General features: G+C 39.4%; 1 protein-coding gene across 1 annotated transcript in view; it reads left to right on the top strand.

Moving 5' to 3' along the window:
- LOC132345377 (uncharacterized) overlaps positions 1-24,837 on the top strand; it is a 164,751-nt gene extending 139,914 nt beyond the window's left edge. The window contains exon 4 of the mRNA XM_059887244.1: positions 23,801-24,837. Within this exon, the coding sequence (XP_059743227.1) occupies positions 23,801-24,147 (347 nt within the window). The 3' untranslated portion in view covers positions 24,148-24,837. The remainder of the gene's footprint in view (positions 1-23,800) is intronic.
- Positions 24,838-25,796: the final 959 nt, after the last annotated feature.

The raw sequence follows: 25,796 nt of genomic DNA, 5'->3' as shown, positions 1-25,796 counted from the left end.
GGCCAGGATTGTTTATAACAGCACAGACTTGACTCAGAGGGGCAAAATTTGCAAAAAAATGAATTGCTACCACTTAGAATTTATATTTGTTTTTGACTGGTGGCTCTCAAAACGTGACCTGCAGACCCCATGGAGTCCCTAGGAGACTATGCAACGTCAAAACTATTTTCACAATAGTACTAAGACGTTATTTGCCCCCCTTACTATGTTGATATTTGTACCATGTTACAAAGGCAGTGCTGGCTAAAAGGCTTAGTGCCTTAACAGAAATCAAAGCAGCGATACCAAGCTGTTAGTAGTTACTGTGTTATTCATTGCCATATACAGTCATCAGCCGCTCTGTATTCCCACAGATTCAATCAACCATGGACTGAAATTTTTAAAGGTTTTTCTTTTGAAAAGTTCCAAAAAGCAAAGCTTGAATTTGCTGCTCCAACAACCATTTACATAGTATTTACACTGTGTTAGATGTTATAAGTAATCCAGAGATGATTTAAAATATACAGGAAGATATTCCATCGGTTATATGCAAATACTATGCCATTTAATATAAGAGACTCGAGCACCCTCAAATTTTAGCAGCTGCAGGGCGTCCTGGAACCACCCCCACAGATACCAAGGAATGACTGTACTCACAGGAGAAAAAAATAATTTAAGAATATGCTTGATAAAATAGTAAAAATTATTAACTTTGTTAAATCTGAATCCTTGATTGCATGTCTTTCAAAAGTTATGTGAGGCAGAATGCATAAAGCATTCCTGCTCCATACCAAAGAACAATGGTTGTCTCAAGGAAAAGGATTTATGTAATCAAGTTGTGAGCTGAACAAGCCACTTTTAATATGGAACATCATTTTTACTTGAAAGAATGAGACAGACAAACTATAGTATTCAGACTTGGGTATTTGGCAGACATTGTCTCAAAATTTAACAAAGTAAGTCTATAACTTCAATGAAAACAACTTTCAGCATTTTTTGTTATGAATAAAATTTGAGCTTTCAAGAAAAATTCAGAGTTTTGGAAAACTTATATCCATCCCTGTGAGTCTCATTGTCCTGATGAGTGGTTATATCATTAATGAATGTGAGTTTTCGATATTTCAAAATGAAATGTGTCAACATTTGGAAGATATGCATAACTCAATGAACAACTATTTTCCAAACGACCAATGCATGACATTACAAAATAATGTAGGACTAAAAGATCCATTCAAAGTTCAAGACACACCATAATACACAAATATATATTAATGTTACAATATACAAACATTCATTCATACAATTTCAGATTCTACATTGCTGATAACCTAGGAAACTATCACTGTTAAGGTTTTGGTGGTATGAAAGCAAAGAATTATATTCACAATTAGCTTTTTAAAAAGCTATTCAAATGCCTCTTCCTTTTTTGATTACATATGTGTGCGAGGCTCATTTATTGCAACCAAAACACCATTATCAGAACATACAGAATACAGAAGTGGATATATAAGAATTGAACTGTCTTCTACTAAGCCAGACATTAAAGAGATTTACAAGTATGTAAAACTTGTACTTCTTTTCTCACTAAATTATTTTGGAAAATACAGTTAATTTTCATGAAATATATGTTATTTATCTTAAAACATAATGGGCTTATTGTTAATTTTTAAAGGAATCAATAACCTTTTAAAAATCACTAGTTTTAATTTTTAATATGGCAAATATCCACAGACATCATCCATATAAACAAAAGTCCTTTGGAATTCTCCATACTTTTTAAAAGCGTAAATGGGCTTTGAGACTAAACACGTAAGAACTGCAGTCCTCAACAGCCCCACGCAGGCCAACCTTCTTCGGTCTACTGGGAAGCAGAATGAAAGTTTCTCCTCTACGAAAGTGGCTATATTTCCTCGATCCAGAAATTGTTCAAATCTATCTTGAGTTGAAGTAGCAGAAAATTTGAGAGTCAAAATTAGGATTAATTAATTGCATCCTCTGGTTTATTGATGTCTGATCTAAACTTTAGCTTTATGTGGTTAGAATTCTGATGCCCCCATCCCAAGATAACCTCTAGAAGACAGACTAGAGCACGGGCTTAACAGCACTAGAATCCTCAGTCTAGTTGCAGTGTGTGGATTTGAGTGCTGAGGTCATATGTTTGTTTTTCTTAACAATATCCTTTCCAGTTAACAAAACCATGAGTATAGTCATGACCATAGTCATAACGATGACTATGTTCACTATAGTTAGGTGATCAGGTGATCTAAACTCATAATCTATATCATTCACTAGATTAGGACTGGAGAGTGTAGGATGCAAGGAACTGGTGTGCTTATTTTGATTTAGAAGAGCAGAAACTGGTAAAATATGGGATAGATATAGAAAATGGAGAGGAACTGTAGTTTTAAGATCTTGGTGGTAGGGAAGGTGCCCAGGAAGAGATCAAATAATGTTTAGAAGATTTTAGAAATGAGAGCTCATAAATAGCCCCAAATTTAGTCTCCTGACTGTAAGAGTTTCCCTGACATAAGCTGGATTAGATTTTAGGGACTGCTTCAACTTGATGAATGAAAATCTGTGCATTGATTCAATGGTTTTTAGTTCCGTAAACGAGTTGTGCATGACTAAAGTATAGTGAGAGAGTTGAAGGACAAGGAAAATGGAAAACATAAATGGAAGAGACGGTTTGACATTAAAAAGTAGAGGGCTATATTACTGTTATAGGTAAATTCTGTAATGAAAAAGAAAAATGGTCTAATTATTTGTCTTGAGGGTAGACAATGGTCCTCTCAATCAGACAAGTTAACAAAGGAAAAGCAAATGACCTAAGAGGTAAAAAGATACTGACAAAACAGGATAGAAATGAAAAGGAGAGAGCAGAGACATTAATTTGCTAACAAAGGTCCGTCTAGTCAAGGCTATGGTTTTTCCAGTGGTCATGTATGGATGTGAGAGTTGGACTGTGAAGAAAGCTGAGCACTGAAGAATTGATGCTTTTGAACTGTGGTGTTGGAGAAGACTCTTGAGAGTCCCTTGGACTGCAAGGAGATCCAACCAGTCCATTCTGAAGGAGATCAGCCCTGGGATTTCTTTGGAAGGAAGGATGCTGAAGCTGAAACTCCAGTACTTTGGCCACCTCATGTGAAGAGTTGACTCATTGGAAAAGACTCTGATGCTGGGAGGGATTGGGGGCAGGAGGAGAAGGGGACGACAGAGGATGAGATGGCTGCGTGGCATCACTGACTCAATGGACATGAGTCTGAGTGAATGTGAATTCCGGGAGTTGGTGACAGGGAGGCCTGGCGTGCTGCAATTCATGGGGTCACAAAGAGTCAGACATGACTGAGCAACTAAACTGAATTGAACTGAACCTTTCATGAGAAACCAAATTAGGGCTGAATTGTAGCAAATTTCTAGGTGTTTAGATTCTTTAATGGTCATTAGCCTATTTGCTCTCAGATCTATCACTCCCAGCCCTTCCCCAGCTCTACTCTGAATCACAGGACACACCCAGGTTAAATGGTATTTCCCAGAATTCCTTAGCAATTGGTTTCTGATTAGGTTCAGCCAATGGAACACTGGAGGGGAGAAGGAGAAGAAAAGCATTTTATCACTAAGAAAAAGGTGCCATGAGCCATCATATGTGATACTTGGGTGGCTTGGAAGGCTGCCAGTTTTGAGTAGACTCAGAAAAAGTGATAGTTCCTGAGTACAATTCCTCTTCTTCTGTGCACTTTAGAATGAAACTAAAGAAATCAGTTATCTGCTTCCAACAAGCCCAACATTCAATGCTGGGACAGATGTATTAATAATATTACTGACAGGCATTCTAGTTTATAAAGGGGAAAAAATGAAAGGCTAAAAAGAGTCCCTGGTCCATTGGAATTTTGAAATACAGCTAGGTGAATGTTGGGAGTTTCCTTGATTAGGTTCTTTGGCTTGAAAATAGTCTTTCATGGTTCTTGGCGGAACCCCCTGGGGTCTTGGTTCAGCCCTCGAAGTCATCCTCTCTTCTTCCTGGAAGGGAGCGTGTGTTCATGGATGAGGATGAGCAGATTCATCAGTCTACGTCCTGTCAGTAAAATTTAGAGGATCCTTTTGTTTTTTATCTCCTTGTCCTTCTCATTCCAAGTTGGTGTGGAGTGCACTCTTTGAGACAGAAACCACACAATGCATAGACTGCTTCAGAATAACTCAGTCTCTACCTGTGGCTACTGCTGAGAGCCTAATGCTGAGGAACAGTACCTTTGAACTTCTTAGAGGCTCTTCGAGTGAGAGGATCTGTGTGCATGCTAAGCTGCTTCAGTTCAGTTCAGTCACTCAGTCGTGTCCGACTCTTTGCGACCCCATGAATCGCAGCACGCCAGGCCTCCCTGTCCATCACCAACTCCCGGAGTTCACTCAGACTCACATCCAAGGAGTCAGTGATGCCATCCAGCCATCTCATCCTCTGTCGTCCCCTTCTCCTCCTGCCCCCAATCCCTCCCAGCATCAGAGTCTTTTCCAATGAGTCAACTCTTCACATGAGGTGGCCAAAGTACTGGAGTTTCAGCTTTAGCATCATTCCTTCCAAAGAAATCCCAGGGATGATCTCCTTCAGAATGGACTGGTTGGATCTCCTTGCAGTCCAATGGACTCTCAAGAGTCTTCTCCAACACCACAGTTCAAAAGCATCAATTCTTTGGTGCTCAGCTTTCTTCACAGTCCAACTCTCACATCCATACATGACCACTGGAAAAACCATAGCCTTGACTAGATGGACCTTTGTTGGTAAAGTAATGTCTCTGCTTTTCAATATGCTATCTAGGTTGGTCATAACTTTTCTTCCAAGGAGTAAGCGTCTTTTAATTTCATGGCTGCAGTCACCATCTGCAGTGATCTTGGAGCTCAAAAAATTAAAGTCTGACACCGTTTCCACTGTTTTCCCATCTATTTTCCATGAAGTGATGGGACCAGATGCCATGATCTTCGTTTTCTGAATGTTGAGCTTTAAGCCCACTTTTTCACTCTCCACTTTCACTTTCATCAAGAGGCTTTTTAGTTCCTCTTCACTTTCTGCCATAAGGGTGGTGTCATCTGCATATCTGAGGTGATTGATATTTCTCCCGGCAATCTTGATGCCAGCTTGTGCTTCTTCCAGCCCAGCGTTTCTTATGATGTACTCTCCATATAAATTACTCTCCATATAAGTTAAATAAGCATGGTGACAATATACAGCCTTGACGTACTCCTTTTCCTATTTGGAACCAGTCTGTTGTTCCATGTCCAGTTCAAACTGTTGCTTCCTGACCTGCATATAAGTTTCTCAAAAGGCAGGTCAGGTGGTCTGGTATGCCCATCTCTTTCAGAATGTTCCACAGTTTATTGTGATCCACACAGTCAAAGGCTTTGGCATAGTCAGTAAAGCAGAAATAGATGTTTTTCTGGAACTCTCTTGCTTTTTCGATGATCCAGTGGATGTTGGCAATTTGGTCTCTGGTTCCTCTGCCTTTTCGAAAACCAGCTTGAACATCTGGAAGTTCATGGTTCACGTATTGCTGAAGCCTGGCTTGGAGAATTTTGAGCATTACTTTACTAGCATGTGAGATGAGTGCAATTGTGTGGTAGTTTGAGCATTCTTTGGCATTGCCTTTCTTTGGGATTGGAATGAAAACTGACCTTTTCCAGTCCTGTGGCCACTGCTGAGTTTTCCAAATGTGCTGGCATATTGAGTGCAGCACTTTCACAGCATCATCTTTTAGGATTTGAAATAGCTCAACTGGAATTCCATCACCTCCACTAGCTTTGTTCATAGCGATGCTTTCTAAGGCCCACTTGACTTCACATTCCAGGATGTCTGGCTCTAGGTGAGTGATCACACCATCGTGATTATCTTGGTCATGAAGATCTCTTTTTGTACAGTTCTTCTGTGTATTCTTGCCACCTCTTCTTAATATCTTCTGCTTCTGTTAGGTCCATACCATTTCTGTCCTTTATTGAGCCCATCTTTGCATGAAATGTTCTCTTGGTATCTCTAATTTTCTTGATGAGATCTCTAGTCTTTCCCATTCTGATGTTTTCCTCTATTTCTTTGCATTGATTGCTGAGGAAGGCTTTCTTATCTCTTCTTGCTATTCTTTGGAACTCTGCGTTCAGATGCTTATATCTTTCCTTTTCTCCTTTGCTTTTCCCTTCTCTTCTTTTCACAGCTATTTATAAGGCCTCCCCAGACAGCCATTTTGCTTTTTTGCATTTCTTTTCCATGGGGATGGTCTTGATCCCTGTCTCCTGTACAATGTCACGAACCTCCGTCCATAGTTCATCAGGCACTCTATCTATCAGATCTAGGCCGTTAAATCTATTTCTCACTTCCACTGTATAATCATAAGGGATTTGATTTAGGTCATACCTGAATGGTCTAGTGGTTTTCCCTACTTTCTTCAATTTAAGTCTGAATTTGGCAGTAAGGAGTTCATGATCTGAGCCACAGTCAGCTCCCAGTCTTGTTTTTGTTGACTGTATAGAGCTTCTCCATCTTTGGCTGCAAAGAATATAATCAATCTGATTTCGGTGTCATATTCAACTCTTTGTGGCCCTGTGGACTGTAGCCTGTCAGGCTCCTGTGTCCATGGAATTCTCCAGGCAAGAATACTGGAATGGGTTGCCATTACCTGCTCCAGGGGATCTTCCCGACCCAGGGATCGAACCCACGTCTCTTGCATCTCCTGCATTGGCAGGTGGGTTCTTTACCAGTAGCGCCATCTGGGAAGAGAGGATCTGAGACACCCTTTGTCTCTTAAAATGGTCTTTGGTGTGACTGAAAACCAGTGACCTTTTGGTCTCTTTGAAGTTTTAACAAAAGGTTGCAGAGTTACTTACTGGGTATCTTTCTCTAGAGCAGGATTTCCTGACAACGTTCAGAAGCCACTTCCTAGGATTAATATTTTTTAACCACCTGGGGTAGATGAAGATTTTCAGAATCATCAAGTCCTGATCCTTTTTTATTTAATAATATTTCTGCTACATTCTCTCTTTCTGACATTTTGCATTTTGCTGTATGCACCAAAAACAGTGTCGCGTCTAGGACTTTGCTTTGAAATCACCTTAACTATATATAACAAAATTCACCACTTACAAGTTTCGCTTTCAACATAACTGCAGGAGAAAGTCTCACTAAGTGTTCTGTCGCTACAGTGCAAGCGTTCTCCTTCCTCTGGTTTCCAATCCCAGGCTCCTCACTTGCCTCGGAGATCTTCACAAGTACCCTCAGTGTCCCTATTTCTCCTGATAGTCACGGTGACCCCAGTCATGGTGATTAAATTTCTCTATCATGCTCTTCAACATCCTTCCGGTTTCCACTCATCACTTAGTTGCAAAACCACAGACACATTTTTAGGTGTTTGTTACATTAGCATCCCACTACTAGGTACTAAAATCTGTATTCGCTTTCTGTTTCTATGTAACGAACCCCATAAACTTATCAGTTTAAAACAACACATATTATCTCTTGTTTCTGTGGGTCAAGAGTTCAGGCACAGCTTGCTTGGAGTCTCCACTTTGGGGTCTCACGTTGAACATTTGATTAGGTTGTGTTTCCATGTGGAAGCCCAAGTGAAGAAGAACCCATTTCCACACTCTAGGTTGTTGGCAGAATTCATTTCCTTGCCGTTGCTGGACTGTGCGTTTCAGAGGTTTTGCTGGCTGTCAGCCGGAGGCTGTCAACCACTTACACAGGCCACCTGGGTTCCTTGCCATGCGGTTCTCTCCATACGCAGTTCAAAACATAGCAACTTGTGTCTTCAAAGTGGCAGCAATGTGAGAAAGAGCAATTCTGCCCATGAGATCAATTCTTTCCTAATGTAACACAATAATGGGAGTGATGTATCCCATCGCATCTGTCACGTAATGTAATTGTGGGAGGAAGAAGGCAATGGCACCCCACTTCAGTACTCTTGCCTGGAAAATCCCATGGATGGAGGAGCCTGGTAGGCTGCAGTCCATGGGGTCGCTAAGAGTCAGACACGACTGAGCGACTTCACTTTCACTTTTTACTTTCATGCATTGGAGAAGGAAATGGCAACCCACTCTAGTGTTCTTGCCTGGAGAATCCCAGGGATGGGGGAGTCTGGTGGGCTGCCGTCTATGGGTCGTACAGAGTCGGACACGACTGAAGTGAAGTGACTTAATACCCTATAACCAAACAGGGAGATCAAACCAGTCAATCTTAAAGGAAATCAAACCTGAGTACTCTTTGGAAGAACTGTGCTGAAGCTGAAGTTCCAGTACTTTGGCCACTTGATGTGAAGAGCTGACTCATTGGAAAAGCCCTGATGCTGGGAAAGATTTAAGGCAGAAGGAGAAGAGGGTGAAAGGGGATGAGATGGCTGGGTGACATCACCAATTCAGTGGACATGAACTTGGGCAAACTCCAGGAGATGGTGAGGGACAGGGAAGCCTGGTTTGCTGCAGTCCATGGGGTCACAAATGAATTGGTCAGGACTTGGTGACTGAACAATGACAAAAATTGGCTGGAAGCAATTCACAGGCTCCACCTACATACAGGGATAGGAGCTTAAAGAAGGGCACTAATACCAGAAGGCAGGGATCAATAGACCTTAGGGTCTCTCTGCCACACTGGACAGTGCAAGCTGGAAACTAGTAGATAAATGCTGCCCTCCCCTTCACTCAGGCAGACAGTTCTACATGAATTCTAGAGTACTATTTGGAGATCTAGAAAACTGAACCCTGATTGCCTGCAGAAATGTCTCGATTGGTCATCTAGTTTTGAACTGGTTTTCCCTCCTTCCATGATTTAGTTTTCCAGTTTTTTCACTCTTATTCATTGAGGTCTCTGCCCAAAATCAACTACCTGCACATAAGTTATAGTCATAGACTCTAATTCTTGGAAGGAAGCCAGGTTAAGGAAGAAGGAATGAATAAACTTATATAGGTAAAAATAAATGAAATGAAGTTGCTCAGTCGTATCCGACTCTGCGACCCCATGGACTGTAGCCTACCAGGCTCCTCTGTCCAAGGGATTTTCCAGGCAACAGTACTGGAGTGAATTGCCATTTCCTTCTCCAGTGGATCTTTCCAACCCAGGGATCAAACCTGGGTCTCCCACATTGTAGACAGATGCTTTACCATCTGAGCCACCGGGTAGTACATTGCAAAATAGGAAGAACTGTAAGCAGGAGACACGTCCCTCCACCCCATATAATTTCTCCAGACTATCTTTAATAAAGCAATGCTAAGACTTCATGACACTGTTTCATGAAGCTGGCTTAAAGTTCAACATTCAGAAAACTAAAATCATGGCATCTGGTCCCATCACTTCATGGGAAATAGATGGGGAAACAGTGTCAGACTTTATTTTGGGGGGCTCCAAAATCACTGCAGACAGTGATCGCAGCCATGAAATTAAAAAGACACTCCTTGGAAGGAAAGTTATGACCAACCTAGACAGCATATTGAAAAGCAGAGACATTATTTTGCCAACAAAGGTCTGTCTAGTCAAGGCTATGGTTTTTTCAGTGGTCATGTAATGGATGTGAGAGTTGGACTGTGAAGAAAGCTGAGCGTGGAAGAATTGATGCTATTGAACTGTGGTGTTAGAGAAGACTCTTGAGACTCCCTTGGACTGCAAGGAGATCCAACCAGTCCCTCCTAAAGGAGATCAGTCCTGGGTGTTCATTGGAAGGACTGATGCTGAAGCTGAAACTCCAGTACTTTGGCCACCTCATGCAACGAATTGACTCATTGGAAAAGACTCTGATGCTGGGAGGGATTGGGGGCAGGAGGAGAAGGGGACAACAGAGGATGAGGTGGCTGAATGGCATCACCGACTCAATGGACATGAGTTTGAGTGAACTCCAGGAGTTGGTGATGGACAGTGAGGCCTGGTGTGCTGTGATTCATGGGGTTGCAAAGAGTCAGACACAACTGAGTGACTGAACTGAACTGAAGACTTCATGAAAGAAAGTATGGGACGGGCTTCCCTGGTGGCTCAGTGGTAAAGAATCCACCTGCCAATGCAGCAGACACAGGTTCAATCCCTGGTCCGAGATCCCACATACCTCAGAGCAACTAAGTCCATGTACCACGACTACACTGAGCCTGTGCTCTAGAGCCTGGGAGCCACAACTACGGAGCCCACATGCTGCCCTAGAGCCTGTCAGGCTCCCCAACCAGAGGAGCCCCTGCAATGACAAGCCTGCACACTGCAGCTAGAGGGGAGCCCCCACTCAGCAATGAAGATCCAGCACAGCCAAAAATAAATACATTTTTAAAATGGAAAAAAAAAAAGAAACCATGGAAGAGTTTTGTAGGATACTTCCTCCATAAAGCCAGAACTTACCCTGGGCTGGGCTAGCAAGTGGAACTATAGTTTCTGTTGTAGAGAGAGAGAGCTTTATCAAGTAAGCCTGGTAAAGTGTAATGGCTCAAGAAGAATGAGAGAAGTATTTAAAAATAGAGAAGAAAGCTATTAAAGAACATTTGTCACCAAAAAATAACTTATTTTCTTCAGTTATCTCTGTTTTCAGCGCCTGTCATCTGACACGACAACCATTCACTCTACTCCGGCCAAGTCATTTGTCAAATCAGTGATCGTCAGGTCCTATGTTTGGGGATAGAATAATGGTAACAGAAGGACACATGACACTCGGGGAAAGAGTTATGAGGAAGAAAAGCCAGTGCGGTGCTCATCAAAAGGACTTGAGTCACAGTCATACGGACACCATGTGTAGCACAGTGAATTATCGTAATCTTCACATAAAACTTCTAAAATTGTTGCCTTAAGATTGCCCTGTCTGCATGGTCAGAGTTCTCATTTCCTTTTCCTAAAATGTGAGTTAGGACTCTGAAATGTCTAAAGGTAGGTGACTGTCTTTAGTTGGTTGAGTATATTGTATGAACAGGCCCGGTACTGAGCTAACTGCTGTGCATGCAATTTCACAACATCTTTTTGAGGACAGATGGTATTATTATGCCTTCCTCTAAATGTGGGGAAACTGTGAACGTCAGGATATTGAGTAATTTGCCCAAGGTCATAACAGCTAGTGAATGACAGAGCTGAGACTCAAGCTCATGTCTGCTTGCTCTGAAGTTAAGGGCCCTAGCCCCTGTATCACACTTCTCTCTAAGGGTTCAAACAGGAAGTCTCAAGTTTAAAAGAATTTAAGTGTTTACACATTTCCCTTCAGTCACTTAAACGATTGAGCCTAACATTTCTGTTTTCCTCGGAAACAATGCAGTCATTAGACTATAGTGACGGAAAACACATCAGTCCTTGAGGACAGGAGAAGGATGGGAGGGGCGGAAGGAAGGAGGAAGGAAAGAGGCGTGAAAACACTTTGGGGAGCAACAGATATGCCCTCTATCGTGATCAAGATGATGCTGTCATGGCTGTACACATAGGTCAAAACTTACCGAATTATACTTTAAATATATGTTGTTTACGACATGTCAGTTATACTTCAAATTGCAGATGAAGTAAGAATCAAGAAATTAAAGTATCTTGTCTAAGATTAGCCAGAGAGACAGTAGCAGAGATAGAATAAAAACACAGCTTGTAAGATTCTGAAACAAGTGCTTTTTAATCCCTCTCAATTTGATGTTATTCCCATTTGGTTCCAAAAAGGATTTAAAGAGACATGAAATATGACATGAAAGAAAGAAGAGGATCATGCTTAAGAGAACTAAGGGTTAACTTATCTCAATTGAGCACTGGAAACCTGTGGTGAATTCATTAGATGAAAAGTTCAATGTATCTCTTTAGAAGTTTGTCATCATATGCAATTTACTGAGAAATACATATTTTTAGGAAATCTAAAATTTGTGTGACCAGCAGGGGGCAACTAAATTCTTCAGAAACAATATCTTGTACAGAGAACAAATTATAATTGTAGACTGTTAGCATCTCAGCAATGTAGAAGTGAATTTATTCTAAAGTGATAGTTAACACCTAGCCACACATTCTCACAACACTGAATTTGTGAAGATAATTAGAACATTCCCCTAAGAAGACAGACTATAAAACCACATTCTAAGGCCTATATGTGGCAGATTGTTTTGGCTGTTTTTTCAGTCTGGTAAGATTTTTGCAAAAATCTGTGTATTTTATAATAGAGGTGGTTTTTTTTTTTTAATTTCTTGTATTACAGAAAATATAGGAAATTCCCTGGTTGTCTAATGGTTAGGACTTGACATTTTCACTACCAGGGTCCAGGTTCAATCCCTAGTCAGGGAACTAAGATCCCAAAAGCCATGCAGCATGGCCAAAAAAAGAAAAAGAAAAGGTAACATATAAAAAAAGAAAATATAATAAATATTGACTTATTTCTGTATGTTATTCTAGGATTCTGCTTTTTTATCTGAAATCAAAATAGAGCTTGCATAGGATCTTGTTTTATATATATATATATATATATACAGAGAGAGAGATTTATTTTAAGGAATCGGTTCAAGCAATTGTGAAGACTCAGAGAGAAATTGCAGTTCAAATCTAAAAGTAGTCTACTGGCAGAATTCCTTGTCACTTGGAGGAGGTTGGTTTTTGCTCTATTAAGGCTCTCAACTGATCAAATGAGGCCCACCCACATTATGGAGGGAAATCTGCTTTCCTTAAAGCCCACCAGTTTAAATGTGAATCTCATTCAGAAATATCTTCACAGAAACATCCAGAGTTAAGTTTGATAAAATATCTGGGCACTGTGGCCCAGTCAAGTTGACATATAAAATTAACCATCACAGTTGTTCTATTTGTTTATACCTATAGGAATAGATCTATATGGTCAAATAATCTAAACCTTCTCCATATGGAACTGCAATGCCTGACACAAAGATAGCATTCAGTAAATGCATGCTGATTCGAATTGAACTGCATTTAAGTGAATTGAATGAAATATACTACAGTGCTGGCTAGGTTCTGCCAGGCTTCCTGTGTGATATCGGGAGGTTATATAGGATAGAGTTTAGGCACAAGCTCTAGAATCAGAGTATCCTCTATTAATACCATCAATGCTATTAAACCTATTAATAATAGCTCTTAATGGGCTCTCCTTGTAGCTCAGTTGGTAAAGAAATCTGCCTGCAATGCAGGAGACCAGGGTTCGATTCCTGGGTTGGGAAGATCCCTTGGAGAAGGAAATGGAAACCCACTCCAGTATTCTTGCCTGGAGAATCCCACAGACAGAAGGGTTGCAAGACTACAACCCCAGACTACAGGCCATGGGGTTGCAAGAGTTGGACCCGACTTAGTGACTAAACCACCACCACCATTAATGGTATTCATTGCTAGTGTTAGTTAGTATTCCGTTCTCTTTCCCTCTGGGTACTCAGTGGATTGACTGTGTATCCTGCAATTGGATGGGGCCATGTGACTCAGTCTGGCCAATGAAATATTGTGGAACTGATGTGTGTCTATTTTAGAATGAGGGCATGAAAGGCCTGTATGAAAGCCCCAGTCTTTCTTCCCCTACTGGGGCAATCACAGAAGGAGATTCATGTTAAGATGGTGATCCCACAAGGTTGAAAGAGCCTGAATTATTATGTCACCATGTGGAGAACAGTTGTCTGCAGCCAAAGCCAATTTTTTGGAACAAGAAATAAATCTGTGTTCAGTTAAACCACTGACTTGTTTTTCAACTGAAGTGTAACCTAGACTATTCTGTTCTGTCTCACAGATTTGTTTTGATGATTCAATTGGATATTTTATGGGAATCTCTTGATTGATAAGTAATTAGCACCCAAATGTTATGATTGTTATGTTGAGTGAATCACATTGTCTTTGAATAAAAAACATTGCTTGGCTGGTGATCATTATCACAATTCAAAACTCAGAACAGTCAGAGTACCAGGGAACTTGTGTTTAAAGTATTCTAACTCTTTAAACTTCCACTTAGAACATTGCTTAACACACAGTAGGAATTCACGAATAAAGAACAAATTCCTATTTTACTGATCCTCTGATAATTGCTATTGTTCTTTCCTGGGATCCTTTATTCCCTTATTGTCAGGCTGGTAAGATTTTATTTTCCAAGACCAAAGTTCTTATTAAACAGCCATTTTTGGATAGACTTGTCCTGTCAATAATGGGGGTTAGGCAGTGATAGGTGCTTACATGTCTTAACTTTCTTCTGAATTCAGAACCAGTTGATAGGGAGCCAGAGAGAGGGAAAAACAAAACAAAACAAAACAAAAGAATACACCTTCTACTGATAAAGCTGCTTGGACAATATGAGTTCAGTGTACAGTCATGACCAAGATTTTCCATACTCCTCCTTAAGTCCAAATGGGAGATGACATACCAACGGAAATTTTCAGTTTGCAGGACAGATTAACAGGCAGAGTCACCACTTCACACTCAGTGTGGTCAACAGTGGAAAGAAGAAAGTGTAGGCCTCAGAAAGTGTTAATCACTCAGTCATGTCTGATTCTTTGAGATCCCATGTAGCCCACTAGGCTCCTCTGTCCATGAAATTCTCCAGGCAAGAATCCTGGAGTGTGTTACCAATTCCTTCTCAGGGGGTCCTCCTGACCCAGGGATCAAACCCAGGTCTCTGGCATTGCAGGCAGATTCTTTACCATCTGAGACACCAGACCTCCATCTAGAAAGTAAGCATGGGCTTGATTCACACGAGTTTGAGAATGAGAAGCTGATCCAAACATAATCTGTTGTGGAAAGGTAGATTTGAAAAATATGGCAAGAATGCAGTGGATTTTATTTTCATCTCCCCAAATCACTAATTAAATAAAATGCTCTTTCAACTTACATACAGAAGGTGGCAGAAATAAAAATGGAAGTTACTCTTCACTAAAGTTCAAAAAGAACCGTATTACTATTTTAAGAGCCAGGTAAGGGAGCACCTAAACAAATGAAACAAACATTAACAAATCTAAAGGGAGAAATAGAATTTCTGCCCAAAGGCAAACAAGAGACAAAGAAGTTGTTAATTAGTGATGACTGCTAAGGTGAAATGTCTGTGCTGGCCTGGTGCTAATGTCGCCCTTCTGAGCCACAGGTAAGAGGCACAGGCTGAGGAAATCCGCAGGCAAGGAGAGGCTCTGAAGAAATAACCAGCTGGGCTGGTGCCCTGGCAACCTCCCAAGCTGGAAAGCACAGACTTGTGTTGATGATTGTCCAAAAGCTGTATGTGGGCCCAATAGGAAATAGTGATTTTTTTTTTTAAATAAGCTTTTGTCATTATAAAGGTAGTACCTGCAAAGTAGAATGTTGGATCTATTGGGCTGTCTAAAAAGTTCCTTCATTTTTTTTAATTAAAAATAATGTAAATTTAAATTTTTATTTAAAAATAAAAGACACATTTGTCACTTTTACCAGGAACTTTATTGAACAGCATATTCACGGTTTTGTTTCACTGTGCTGTGCTGTGCCTAGTTGCTCAGTCATGTCTGACTCTTTGAGACCCCATGGATTGTAGCCCACCAGGCTCCTCTGTCCATGGGCACTCTCCAGGCATGAATACTGGAGTGGGTTGCCATCCCCTCCTCCAGGGGATCTTCCCAACCCAGGGATCAAACCCAGGTCTCCTGCATTGCAGACAGATTCTTTACCATCTGAGCCACCAGGGAAGCCCAAGAATACTGCAGTGGGTAGCCTATCCCTTCTCCAGGAGATCCTCCTAACCCAGGGATTGAGCTGGGGTCTTCTGCGTTGCAGGTGGATTCTTTACCAGTTGAGCTAACAGGGAAGCCCTTTGTCCCACTGCCTTCTGCCATTTTTCAGGCAACTTCAACTTTCATCTTCCCAAAACTGTTTATCTTTTCAAGCAAAGAACTGTTCCAGGTGCCTTTGACAATCTTCCAGGGAATTGAAATTTTTTCCATTAAGAGAATTTTATAAAGAAATAAATGGACATCTGAAGGTGCAATGTCTGGTGCACACAGCCAATGAATCAGAACTTCCCAGTCAAGCTATAACGGTTTTTGCCTGGTCATCAAAGAAACATGTCATCTTGAGCTATCCTGAAGGAAAATCATGCATTCCCTTTTGACTAATTCCAGATGCTTCCTGCTAAGTGCTGCTTTCTGTGGTTCTAATTGGGAGCAGTACTTGTTGGAAGTAATCATTTGATTTTCCAGAAGGAGCTTATAACAGAGCTCCAGTCCCACCATATATACAACATCCCCTTTTCCAGATGAAGACTGGACTTCAGTGTGCTTGGTGGTGGTTCATTTTGCTTGCCCCAGGATTGCTTCCATTCCACATTACTGTACAGTATTTACTCACTTTCATTGCTCATCACAATTTGTTTTGAAAACAGAACATTTTTGTTACATTTAAGTAGAGAATAGCACGCAGAAATAGTCAAGAAAGTTTTTTTCACTTGACCTATGTGGAACCCAAACATCAAAGTGATGAACACAATCAAACTAGTGCAAATGATTTTCAGCACTTGATTTGGATATTTTGAGCATGTCAGCTCTCTCTCATGTGGTGTAATGCTGATTGTTCTCAATTAATGTCTTGATTTGACAACTATTAACTTCAACTGGTCTACCTGACTATGGAGCATCATCCAGTGAGAAGACTCCAGCATGAAACTTTACTAACCACTTTTAAAAAATATTTTGTTTGCTTATTTATGGCTCTGCTGGGTCCTTTCTCTAGGTGCACCAAGTAGGGGCCACTCTCTAGTTGTGGTGTGCAGGCTTCTCTCTTGTGGAACACAGGCTCCAGGGCGCGCAGTCTTCAGTAGTTGTGGCTCCCGAGCTGCAGGACACAGCCTCAGTAACAGTGGCACACAGGCTCAATTGTTGTACAGCATGTGGGATCCTCCCAGATCAGGGATCGAACCCGCGTCTCCTGCATTAGTAGGCAGACTCTTTACCACCAAGCCATCACAGAAGCCCTGCAAATCACTTGTGAGACATTCAATCAGTCATAGTACCATCTGCATACCTCACACAAATCTTTTTTTGTGTTTTACCTTTCTTGAAATAATAAAGCATCAGTTCAGTTCAGTCACTCAGTCGTGTCTGACTCTTTACGACCCCATGAATCACAGCACGCCAGGCCTCCCTGTCCATCACCAACTCCCGGAGTTCACTCAAACTCATGTCCATCGAGTCGGTGATGCCATCCAGCCATCTTCTGCCGTCCCCTTGTTCTCCTGCCCCCAATCTCTCCCAGCATCAGGGTCTTTTCCAATGAGTCAATTCGTCACATGAGTTGGCCGAAGTATTGGAGTTTCAGCTTTAGCATCAGTTCTTCCAATGAACACCCAGGACTGATCTCCTTTAGGATGGACTGGTTGGATCTCCTTGCAGTCCAAGGGACTCCCAAGAGTCTTCTCCAACACCACAGTTCAAAAGCATCAATTCTTTGGCACTCAGCTTTCTTTATAGTCCAACTCTCACATCCATACACGCCCACAGGAAAAACCATAGCCTTGACTAGACGGACCTTTGTTGGCAAAGTAATGCCTCTGTTTTTCAATATGCTATCTAGGCTGGTCATAACTTTCCTTCCAAGGAGTAAGCATCTTTTAATTTCATGGCTGCAATCACCATCTACAGCGATTTTGGAGCCCCCAAAAATAAAGTCTGATACTGTTTCCACTGTTTCCCCATGCTGAAAATGTTGCTTTTTTTCTTTCATCTTTCATATTAAAACGGCTACACAAAAAGTCATTGAGTTGGACGGCATCACCAATTCAATGGACATGAGTTTGAGCAAGCTCTGGGAGATAGTGAAGGACAGGGAAGCCTGGCATGCTGCAGTCCATGGGGTCACAAAGAGTTGGACACAACTGAGTGAAGAACAATGACAACACTTTTGTGTAGTTTTGTGCTTTTTAGCCACCAATTTTGATGTTTTTTAAAAAATGCCTGCTGATATGACAGCTGTCACAATACAAGCTAACAAAATTGTTTTGAATGAAGTTAAAAACGACTGAGTGCTACTAGAGCCATCTTATGGATAAAAACTAACAAAACTTCTGGCCAACCCAAGAAAATGAAAACAACCATATTCCCTACCCAGATGTTTACCACTGTTAACAGTTTATTGTATATCTTTATTTATCCCTATACATGCATAGACATATTATATAAATATGTATTTTTAATTGAAGTGGTTTTATCATACTTAATGTACAGTTTTGTAACTTAGCCACTTTTTTAAAATTAAAAATCTCCACCTTTCCAGATCAATACATTTTCATCTTATCTAAAACCCCAATTCAGTTTTGCTCATTAGTCCCCAAAATATCCTTACTTTGAAAATAGTAACTGAAAGCAAAGAATTATTATTTTTCCTTTCCTATAGGAACCATATTTCAGGATAACCAAAGTGTTCCAAGTAATGAAGTTTACTGAGGAATGTCAGAATAAGGCAGAAATAATTAAATTAGAATTATTTTACAGTTATTGAAATTATTGGCTCACATGAGGGTTTTAAATGAGTGTTAAAGGATAAGCTTCATGTTTGAAGAGGAAATAGACATCTCTGTAGTATCAAAGTAATGTCATACAAATTGCTTCTTAGTCACAAGTTCATAAAGTAAGGATAAGCCTGCCATATCGTTAATTCAGTTATCAGTTTAAGTGTCAATAATTGTCATCAAATATCATGAAAGATACTATATAAAAATATACTACATCATCTACAAGTATTCCAAAATGTAAACCTTGAACCCATCAAGTCTTTACATTTAATATCTTTTAGAGAAGGAGGTCAAAAAGTCAGTTTTACAACTATGAAAAATCATATTCTGGGTTGCTAAGCAAATGGGAAGGCAAAATTAAAAAAAATAAAGAGATGTATGCATTGTGCTTAGGGATACATTTTGTTTTACTATGACTCACTGTACTTAAGAAATGAGTTTGGCAAGAGGTGACTGGTTTAGAGTGTTGACTCCATGTATGGTAAGAGAGCTGGTGGGAAATCTTACTTGAACGGAGAACACAACTCTGAAATTGAGTCAATCACCTGGTTGCTGAAGAGATGTCTTTCATTATTACGTTACATGTGAGATCCTTATATTTGAAATGAGGATTGTCCAGATTCTGAAATAAACCTGCTGCCATGGCCTGAAGTTATGCTTATCTATGTATCATTTGTAATTCTTAGAATTAGGCCAGTTGATGCAAAAGTTTGGTATCAAAGGAAAGTTGGTGGAGTATTTAGTCTCTGTATTATTTTCCATCAATTGAGTTGAGTGAAAATACAGCTAGTAACATTGTATAGATTGTGGTATTTCCAAAAGATTGTAATGGTAAGAGTTTCTTTTTCTTGAGTTCTATGACTCCTATAACAACACTGTAAAATAGGCTTTTAAAATATCCACTTTACAGATGAGGAAAAGAGCTCTGGTGAGGTCACATAGCTTATAAATGACATGGTTAGGATTAGAATAGAGATCTGTCTGATTTTAGAGTTGGAGCTCAACTCCTTTACACTACACTACTTTGGTGAGTCAAATTTATATTAATAAACTTTGTAACATTGATTGAAGTGATTTTTGGGATTTTTTGGGACCTAATAGTCATACTAACTTAAAACAGTTTCTAAATTATCACTAGTAACCTAATGGGATTTCTATGCATGAAATAAAAGTACTTAGTTCTTGTCAAATATTAGCATTAAAGAAATAAAACATTAACAGAATACTTCTGATTTTCTTTTCAGATGTCAGTGCTATTCAAAGCAAAGCCTAAGCTCTTACTTGACATTTTGGGCTACTTTTTATGAATTTGACAGTTGTGCATTTGGAATCTGTTCAAATTCTATTTGTGGCTAAATCATGTGAGTGCCAAGGAGATCAGTACAACTGCTTGTTAGCATCTCTAGAGTAATCTTTATTTGTAGACTGTCTTATATAAATTTAAAGATGTTAACATGCTCAATCAGATCTATTTGCCACAGGTTATATAATGTTAGGCTTTTCACAGTAGTTTAACAGAGGTTTGGAGCAAATAATAGGTAGTGTGAGTTGCTTTTGATTTGAATACTTTTACTCAGAAAAATTATAGACATGATAAAGAGGAAACAATTATTATATTTTGTTAAGGGTAGAAAATAAGTAATAGTTGTAGAGTACATTCCCATTAGCCTCACCTATAGGTAGATAAAAGAAGCTTACATGTTTTAAAGGTTTTTTTTTTTTTTTTTTTAAAGCAGGGGGCACAGTTATAGTTGAGAGTATGTTTAATAAATGAGACATTTTGGGACTTCCCTGGTGGTCCAGTGTCTAAAACTCCATACTCCCAATGTAGGGGACCAGGTTTGATCCCTGGCTGGGTAAGTAGATCCCACATGCTAATTAGATCCCACATGCTAAGAGTAGATCCCACACTAAAGATTTTACATGCTGCAACAAAGACCTCATGTGCTCCAGCTAAGACCAAGTACAGCCAAATAAATAAACAAAAAAGAAATGAGATATTTTAAAAATAGATTATCACACTTAAAACCATAATTCTTTAATATCATGTATCATCAAGTCATGACAGAGGATGAGATGGTTGGATGGCATCACCAACTCGATAGACATGAGTTTGAGCAAGCTCCAGGAGTTGCTGATGGACAGGGAAGCCTGGTGTGTGGCAGTCCATGGGGTCACAAAGAGTCAGATACGACTGAGTGACTGAACTGAACTGAAGTGAACATGAAGTCAGTATTAAAATTTCCCTGTTGTTTTTGTTTAGTCGCTAAGTCATGTCCAACTCTTTGTGACCCCATGGACTGTAGCCCGCCAGGCTCCTCTGTCCGTGGAACTTCCCAGGCAAGAATACTGGAGTGGGTTGCCATCTCCTCCTCCAGGGGAATCTTCCCTGGTCTCCTGCTTGGCAGGCAGATTCTTTACCACTGAGCCACCCGGGAATATCCCATTAATGTCTTCTTATGGAAGTGATTTGTTTGACTCAGAGGTCCATACGTTGCATTTGGTTGGTGTGTCTGATGCATCTCTTTTAACCCGTGACAGTGCCTTTCTTTTCCTTGCCTTCATTTGTGAATAAAAGTCATTATCTCCCAGAATTTTCCCTGTTCTTAGATTAGATCCTTGTGTTTATATAGGGTACTATTTTTGTAACAATATAAGAAAGGAGGGCAGAGTTAGAATGCAAATGATGTCAGGTCCAAGACTATTGGCTGATAGCAAAAAACAGTGGGAAGTAATCAACAATGAAGGCCCGCTAGGGGTGCAGTCTTCAGCCATCTCTGGAAAGGAGCTGACATTCAAAGACAAAGTCTTAAATGGGGCTGTGTCAACTCCAGCTCATTTCTAAGCGGGGGTTACCGAGGCTTGTGGTTAAAGGAAATGACTGCGGGAATGGGACTGGGAGCCTCATTTAGCTGTGCATGTAAGAACACTAGACAAAAGTAAAGTTCCCAAAGGAGCTGACTGAAAACAAGTAGAGAGGAGTATCAACAAGACCTAGAACAAAGGGATGATCCTGACAGGAATGCACCGGACAGATGTTACTGGAATATAGGGTAGGTGCTTTTTTTCTCCATTTTGTCACCTCTGGGTTCCAGTGTTCTAGATGGGTAGGAGAGACACTACCTACCTAGAGAATCTGGTGGAAGTCATCTAGGTCAGTAGGATCTGTCCTTGTTGGGAGGGTGGGTAGATGGCTGCTACCTGATAATGCTGGAATATGGCACCTTCATTCCAGCGGACAGCAGAAAGGACAGTTTTGAAACACTGTTAGTTTATAGGGTGAGGCGTCTTGCTCTCTTCTCATTCATTTCAGGAAAGAGGTGGAGTAATATAGATTCTTGATAGATATTTTTTTGAAAGAGAATGGGCCTCAGTTCTGGTAAAACTGATAACTTATTGAATCGAAGAATTAAAGTACTCTGGTTTAAACAAACTGAATTACTTGTAACCTCTCAGAAAGTTTGTAGATATGTACATACAAGCTGAACAAAGTTAACTGGAATAATCTATAGTAGTAATATGTAATCTTTTATATGTTAAAAGATACAAAGAAATAAAAGTCATTTCAGCATTCTGCAGTGAAATTACACTTTTATTAAGAAAGTATTATAGAAGAAAGTATATTTTGAATAATATCATGGGGGCTGAGGGAAAGAGAGTAAAGTTTTGGTGAAAAAAATGAAGTATAATTCCTGTACCATCTTTGCATTATAGCTGCCACAATTTTAGGACCTTAACGGATTGTGTGGCCTATGTTTCCCATCTTTACATTATTATACACTCTCCTAAAATTGGAATAAAAAATATATTTAAAACTTGTAATATGTAGTCGGGTAGTCATCAGAAAGAGATGGGTTCGTTTTTTAAAAATTTATTTGGCGCTTAGAGTGCCCTCTGAGCTGAATTAAAACTCAGGAGTCAACCCTAACACCTGAGCATAAATTTTTAACTATTTCCAGAGATGTATTAAAAGTCACATCATGCACCTAACTTTGAATAGGCAATGTGGGTGGAAAGAGTAGGCAGAGCTTTTCAACAAGATTTAATTGTCATTAACCTGTGAATATGTAATTACATAATTCATTATGATGAACTTTCATTTTTAGACTTCTGTGGTGGGAATCACTAATGCTTCAGTTATGTGAAAAACAGTAATAATTCTGTTTTTTATTATTCCAAATCATGATCTCCTAAATATATGCTAATTTCTTAGCCTGATTATTAGTGAATCATCTTCATTGGTACATTATGCAAATTTGAACTAAGAATGTCATTATGAAGAAAAACACTTAAAATGCAGCACCAGTACAGTTATTTAAAATGAGAATGCCAATAAAATATTAATATAATTTTGCCTATATGGGTGAGAAAAGAGCAAAAAATGGAAATGTTTAGTGATTTTGCTTTTTAAGGCATATTCTAGGTGGAAATAATAATACAAATGGGTGACATACTTGGTCCAATGAGGTCTATTGAATAGTAACTGTAAAGTGAGAATTTGATTGGACTTATCCTGCTGTTAGGCATATGGATGATTATTTTTCATTTAAAATATTAAAATAATTTTAACAGTTCTTACTGTTTTGCATAATCAATAGTTTTTATATTTATGCAAATATGTGCCACTTTCAAATGTCTTTCAGTCTCAACTCTCAGACCTCCCATTTGGGATCATTTCATTTTTGTCTGAAGAAAGATATTTCTTCTTTAGACTTTCTGTTGGTGGGAATCTATTATCAGCAAACTCTGCTCTTGCTTGCCTGAAAATGCCTTTATTCTTGTGGCATTCTTGAAAGATCTTTCCACTGGTTATTGAATTGTAGACTGACAGTCATGTTCTTTTAGCCCATGGAGGATATTATTCCACTGCCTTTTGGTCTCTATTGTTACTGATGAAAAGTCAGTTATCAGACACTTTTGAGGATAATCTGTATTTTTTTTCCTCTGCTACTTTTATGGCTTTCTTTTCTGTTTTTGGTGTTCTACAGTGTCACTATAATGTATCTAAACATGGATTTATTATTCTTTAAATCACTTGGGATTTGAGAGACTTTTTTAGGATGTGGGTTGGAGTCTTTCATCAGTTCTGGAAATTCTCATCCATTATCTTGCCAAATATTGCCTCTGCACAATTTTCTCTTTCCTATTCTTCTGGAGCTATAATTCAAATTAGTTTAGATTTTCTCATAATGTCTTCCATATCAATTAACATCTCTTTTATATTTTTCTGTTGCATTTGGGATAACTTCATCATCTCTGTCTCCTAGTTCCCTGATCATACTTCTGCTCTGTCAAATAGACTAGTAAACTTGCCCACTGACAATTAAACTTGTCAATTTTTTTCAAATATCTGCAGTCTTTTTTTATAGTTTCTTATTCTCTGTACATATTTTCAAGCTTGTTTTTATTTTTTATTCATGTTTTATATGTAGAGTACATCATGAGAAATGCTGGGCTGGATGAAGGACAAGCTGGAATCAAGACTGTCAGAAGAAATATCAGTAACCTCAGATATGTAGCTGATACTGCCCTTAAGGCAGAAAGCAAAGAGGAACTAAAGAGCCTCTTGATGAAGGTGAAAGAAGAGAATGAAAAAACTGGCTTAAAACTCAATATTCAAAAAACAAATCATGGCATCCAGTCCCATCACTTCATGGCAAACAGATGGGAAAACAATGGAAATAGGGAGAGACTATTTTTCTGGGCTCCAAAATCACTGAAGATGGTGACTGCAGCCATGAAATTAAAAGATGCTTGCTCCTTGGAACAAAAGCTATGACTAACCTAGACAGTGTATTGAAAAGCAGAGACATTACTTTTCCAACAAAGGTCCATCTAGTCAAAGCTATGGTTTTTCCCAGTGGTCATATATGGATCTGAGAGTTGGACCATAAAGAAAGCTGAGTGCAAAGAATTGATGCTTTTGAACTGTGGTGTTGGGAGAAGACTCTTGAGAGTCCCTTGGATTGCAAGGAGATCCAACCAATCAATCCTAAAGGAAATCGGTCCTGAATATTCACTGGAAAGACTGACGCTGAGGCTGAAACTCCAATACTTTGGTCACCTGATGCAAATAGCTGACTCACTGGAAAAGACCCCAATTCTGGGAAAGACTGAAAGCAGGAGGAGAAGGGGATGACAGAGAATGAGATGACTGGATGGCATCACCAATTCAATGGACATGAACTTGGGCAAGCTGCGGGAGATAGTGAAGGACAGGAAAGCATGGCGTGCTGCAGTCCATGGGGTTGCAGAGTCGGACACGACTGAGCTACTGGACAACAGCAACAATATACTTTATATATTTTATAGTCTGTGTTTGGTAATTTCAGTAGTTGAAGTTGTTTTAAATCTGTTTCTGTTTAAGACAGTAAATTTTCTGTGTAGACTTGGGGATGGGTGTATATGCTATTATGGGGGAAGTTTATTTCTAGTACATCTTTAAACTGAATAAATAATTCTTGGAACACTTCTCTCTCTCTCTGTATGTGTGTGCCCATAGGACAGGTCATGGCTTTTGTCTCTTATTAGATAAAGAAAATCTCATGTAAACTGGGCTTGGCAATGTCCAAATGGTAAAAGCATGCTTTAGGATCTGCTCACCTCTCTAAGTTTCTGCCTTCACTTAATTTCTTTGACCTACTAATTTCTTTATTGCCAGTTAATCAATGAGATACCTAGTCCATAATATTGCCAAAAACAAAGCCTATGCTTTATCTTAAAGTTTATTATCCAAACTTTTTTGGAGGGATAGTTTCTTAAGATAAATAAGAGTAAGCAGAAATGCTTAAAATCAATATGCAAATATTTTGCAAGGAAATCTGTAGATTTTATAAGTAGACTTTCTTTTTAATATAAATTTTATTTGAATGTCTATCAGATATCTGGCTGTTTTGTAGATCTCTATCATTTCATTTTATTAAACAGAAGTTTACATATTGTTCCAGAGTGCATTTAGTCTTTGAACCACTAACCTGTTGGTTAAAATTCACTTTAGGTGCTCTGTGAGGTTATGTTATATAACAATTTCAAAAATCTCTGTAATTTAGAACAAGAAATATTTACGTTTTACTCTTCTTTCACATTTATAGCTGCAAGTTAGCTGCAGTATTGCTCCAGGGTAAAGGTCAATTTCAGGTCTGCTCTACATTTTTTCTCATTCTGAGACACTACTTGGAACATGCTTTGCTCATGGCAGGCAGTTCAAGACTAATGAAAGAAGATATTAAAGAAAAATTTTAAAAGTTAGCATGTGTCACATCTACTCACAAACAACTGGCTAGAGCAAGTCACATGACCAAGAGTAATAGTACAATCCACTTCACAGACTTCAAGATAATGTCAGAAACTTTATTTATGTCTGAAATTGCTCTCAATCTTCTTTGAAAAATTACGATTTTAACCTAAAAGCCTCATCAGCAGTCTTTG

The sequence above is a fragment of the Bos taurus genome, chromosome 5 (assembly GCF_002263795.3).
Source record: "Bos taurus isolate L1 Dominette 01449 registration number 42190680 breed Hereford chromosome 5, ARS-UCD2.0, whole genome shotgun sequence".
Lineage (NCBI taxonomy): Eukaryota > Metazoa > Chordata > Mammalia > Artiodactyla > Bovidae > Bos > Bos taurus.
Note: the sequence above shows the minus strand (reverse complement) of the source record. Positions and strands in the feature narration are given on the sequence as shown.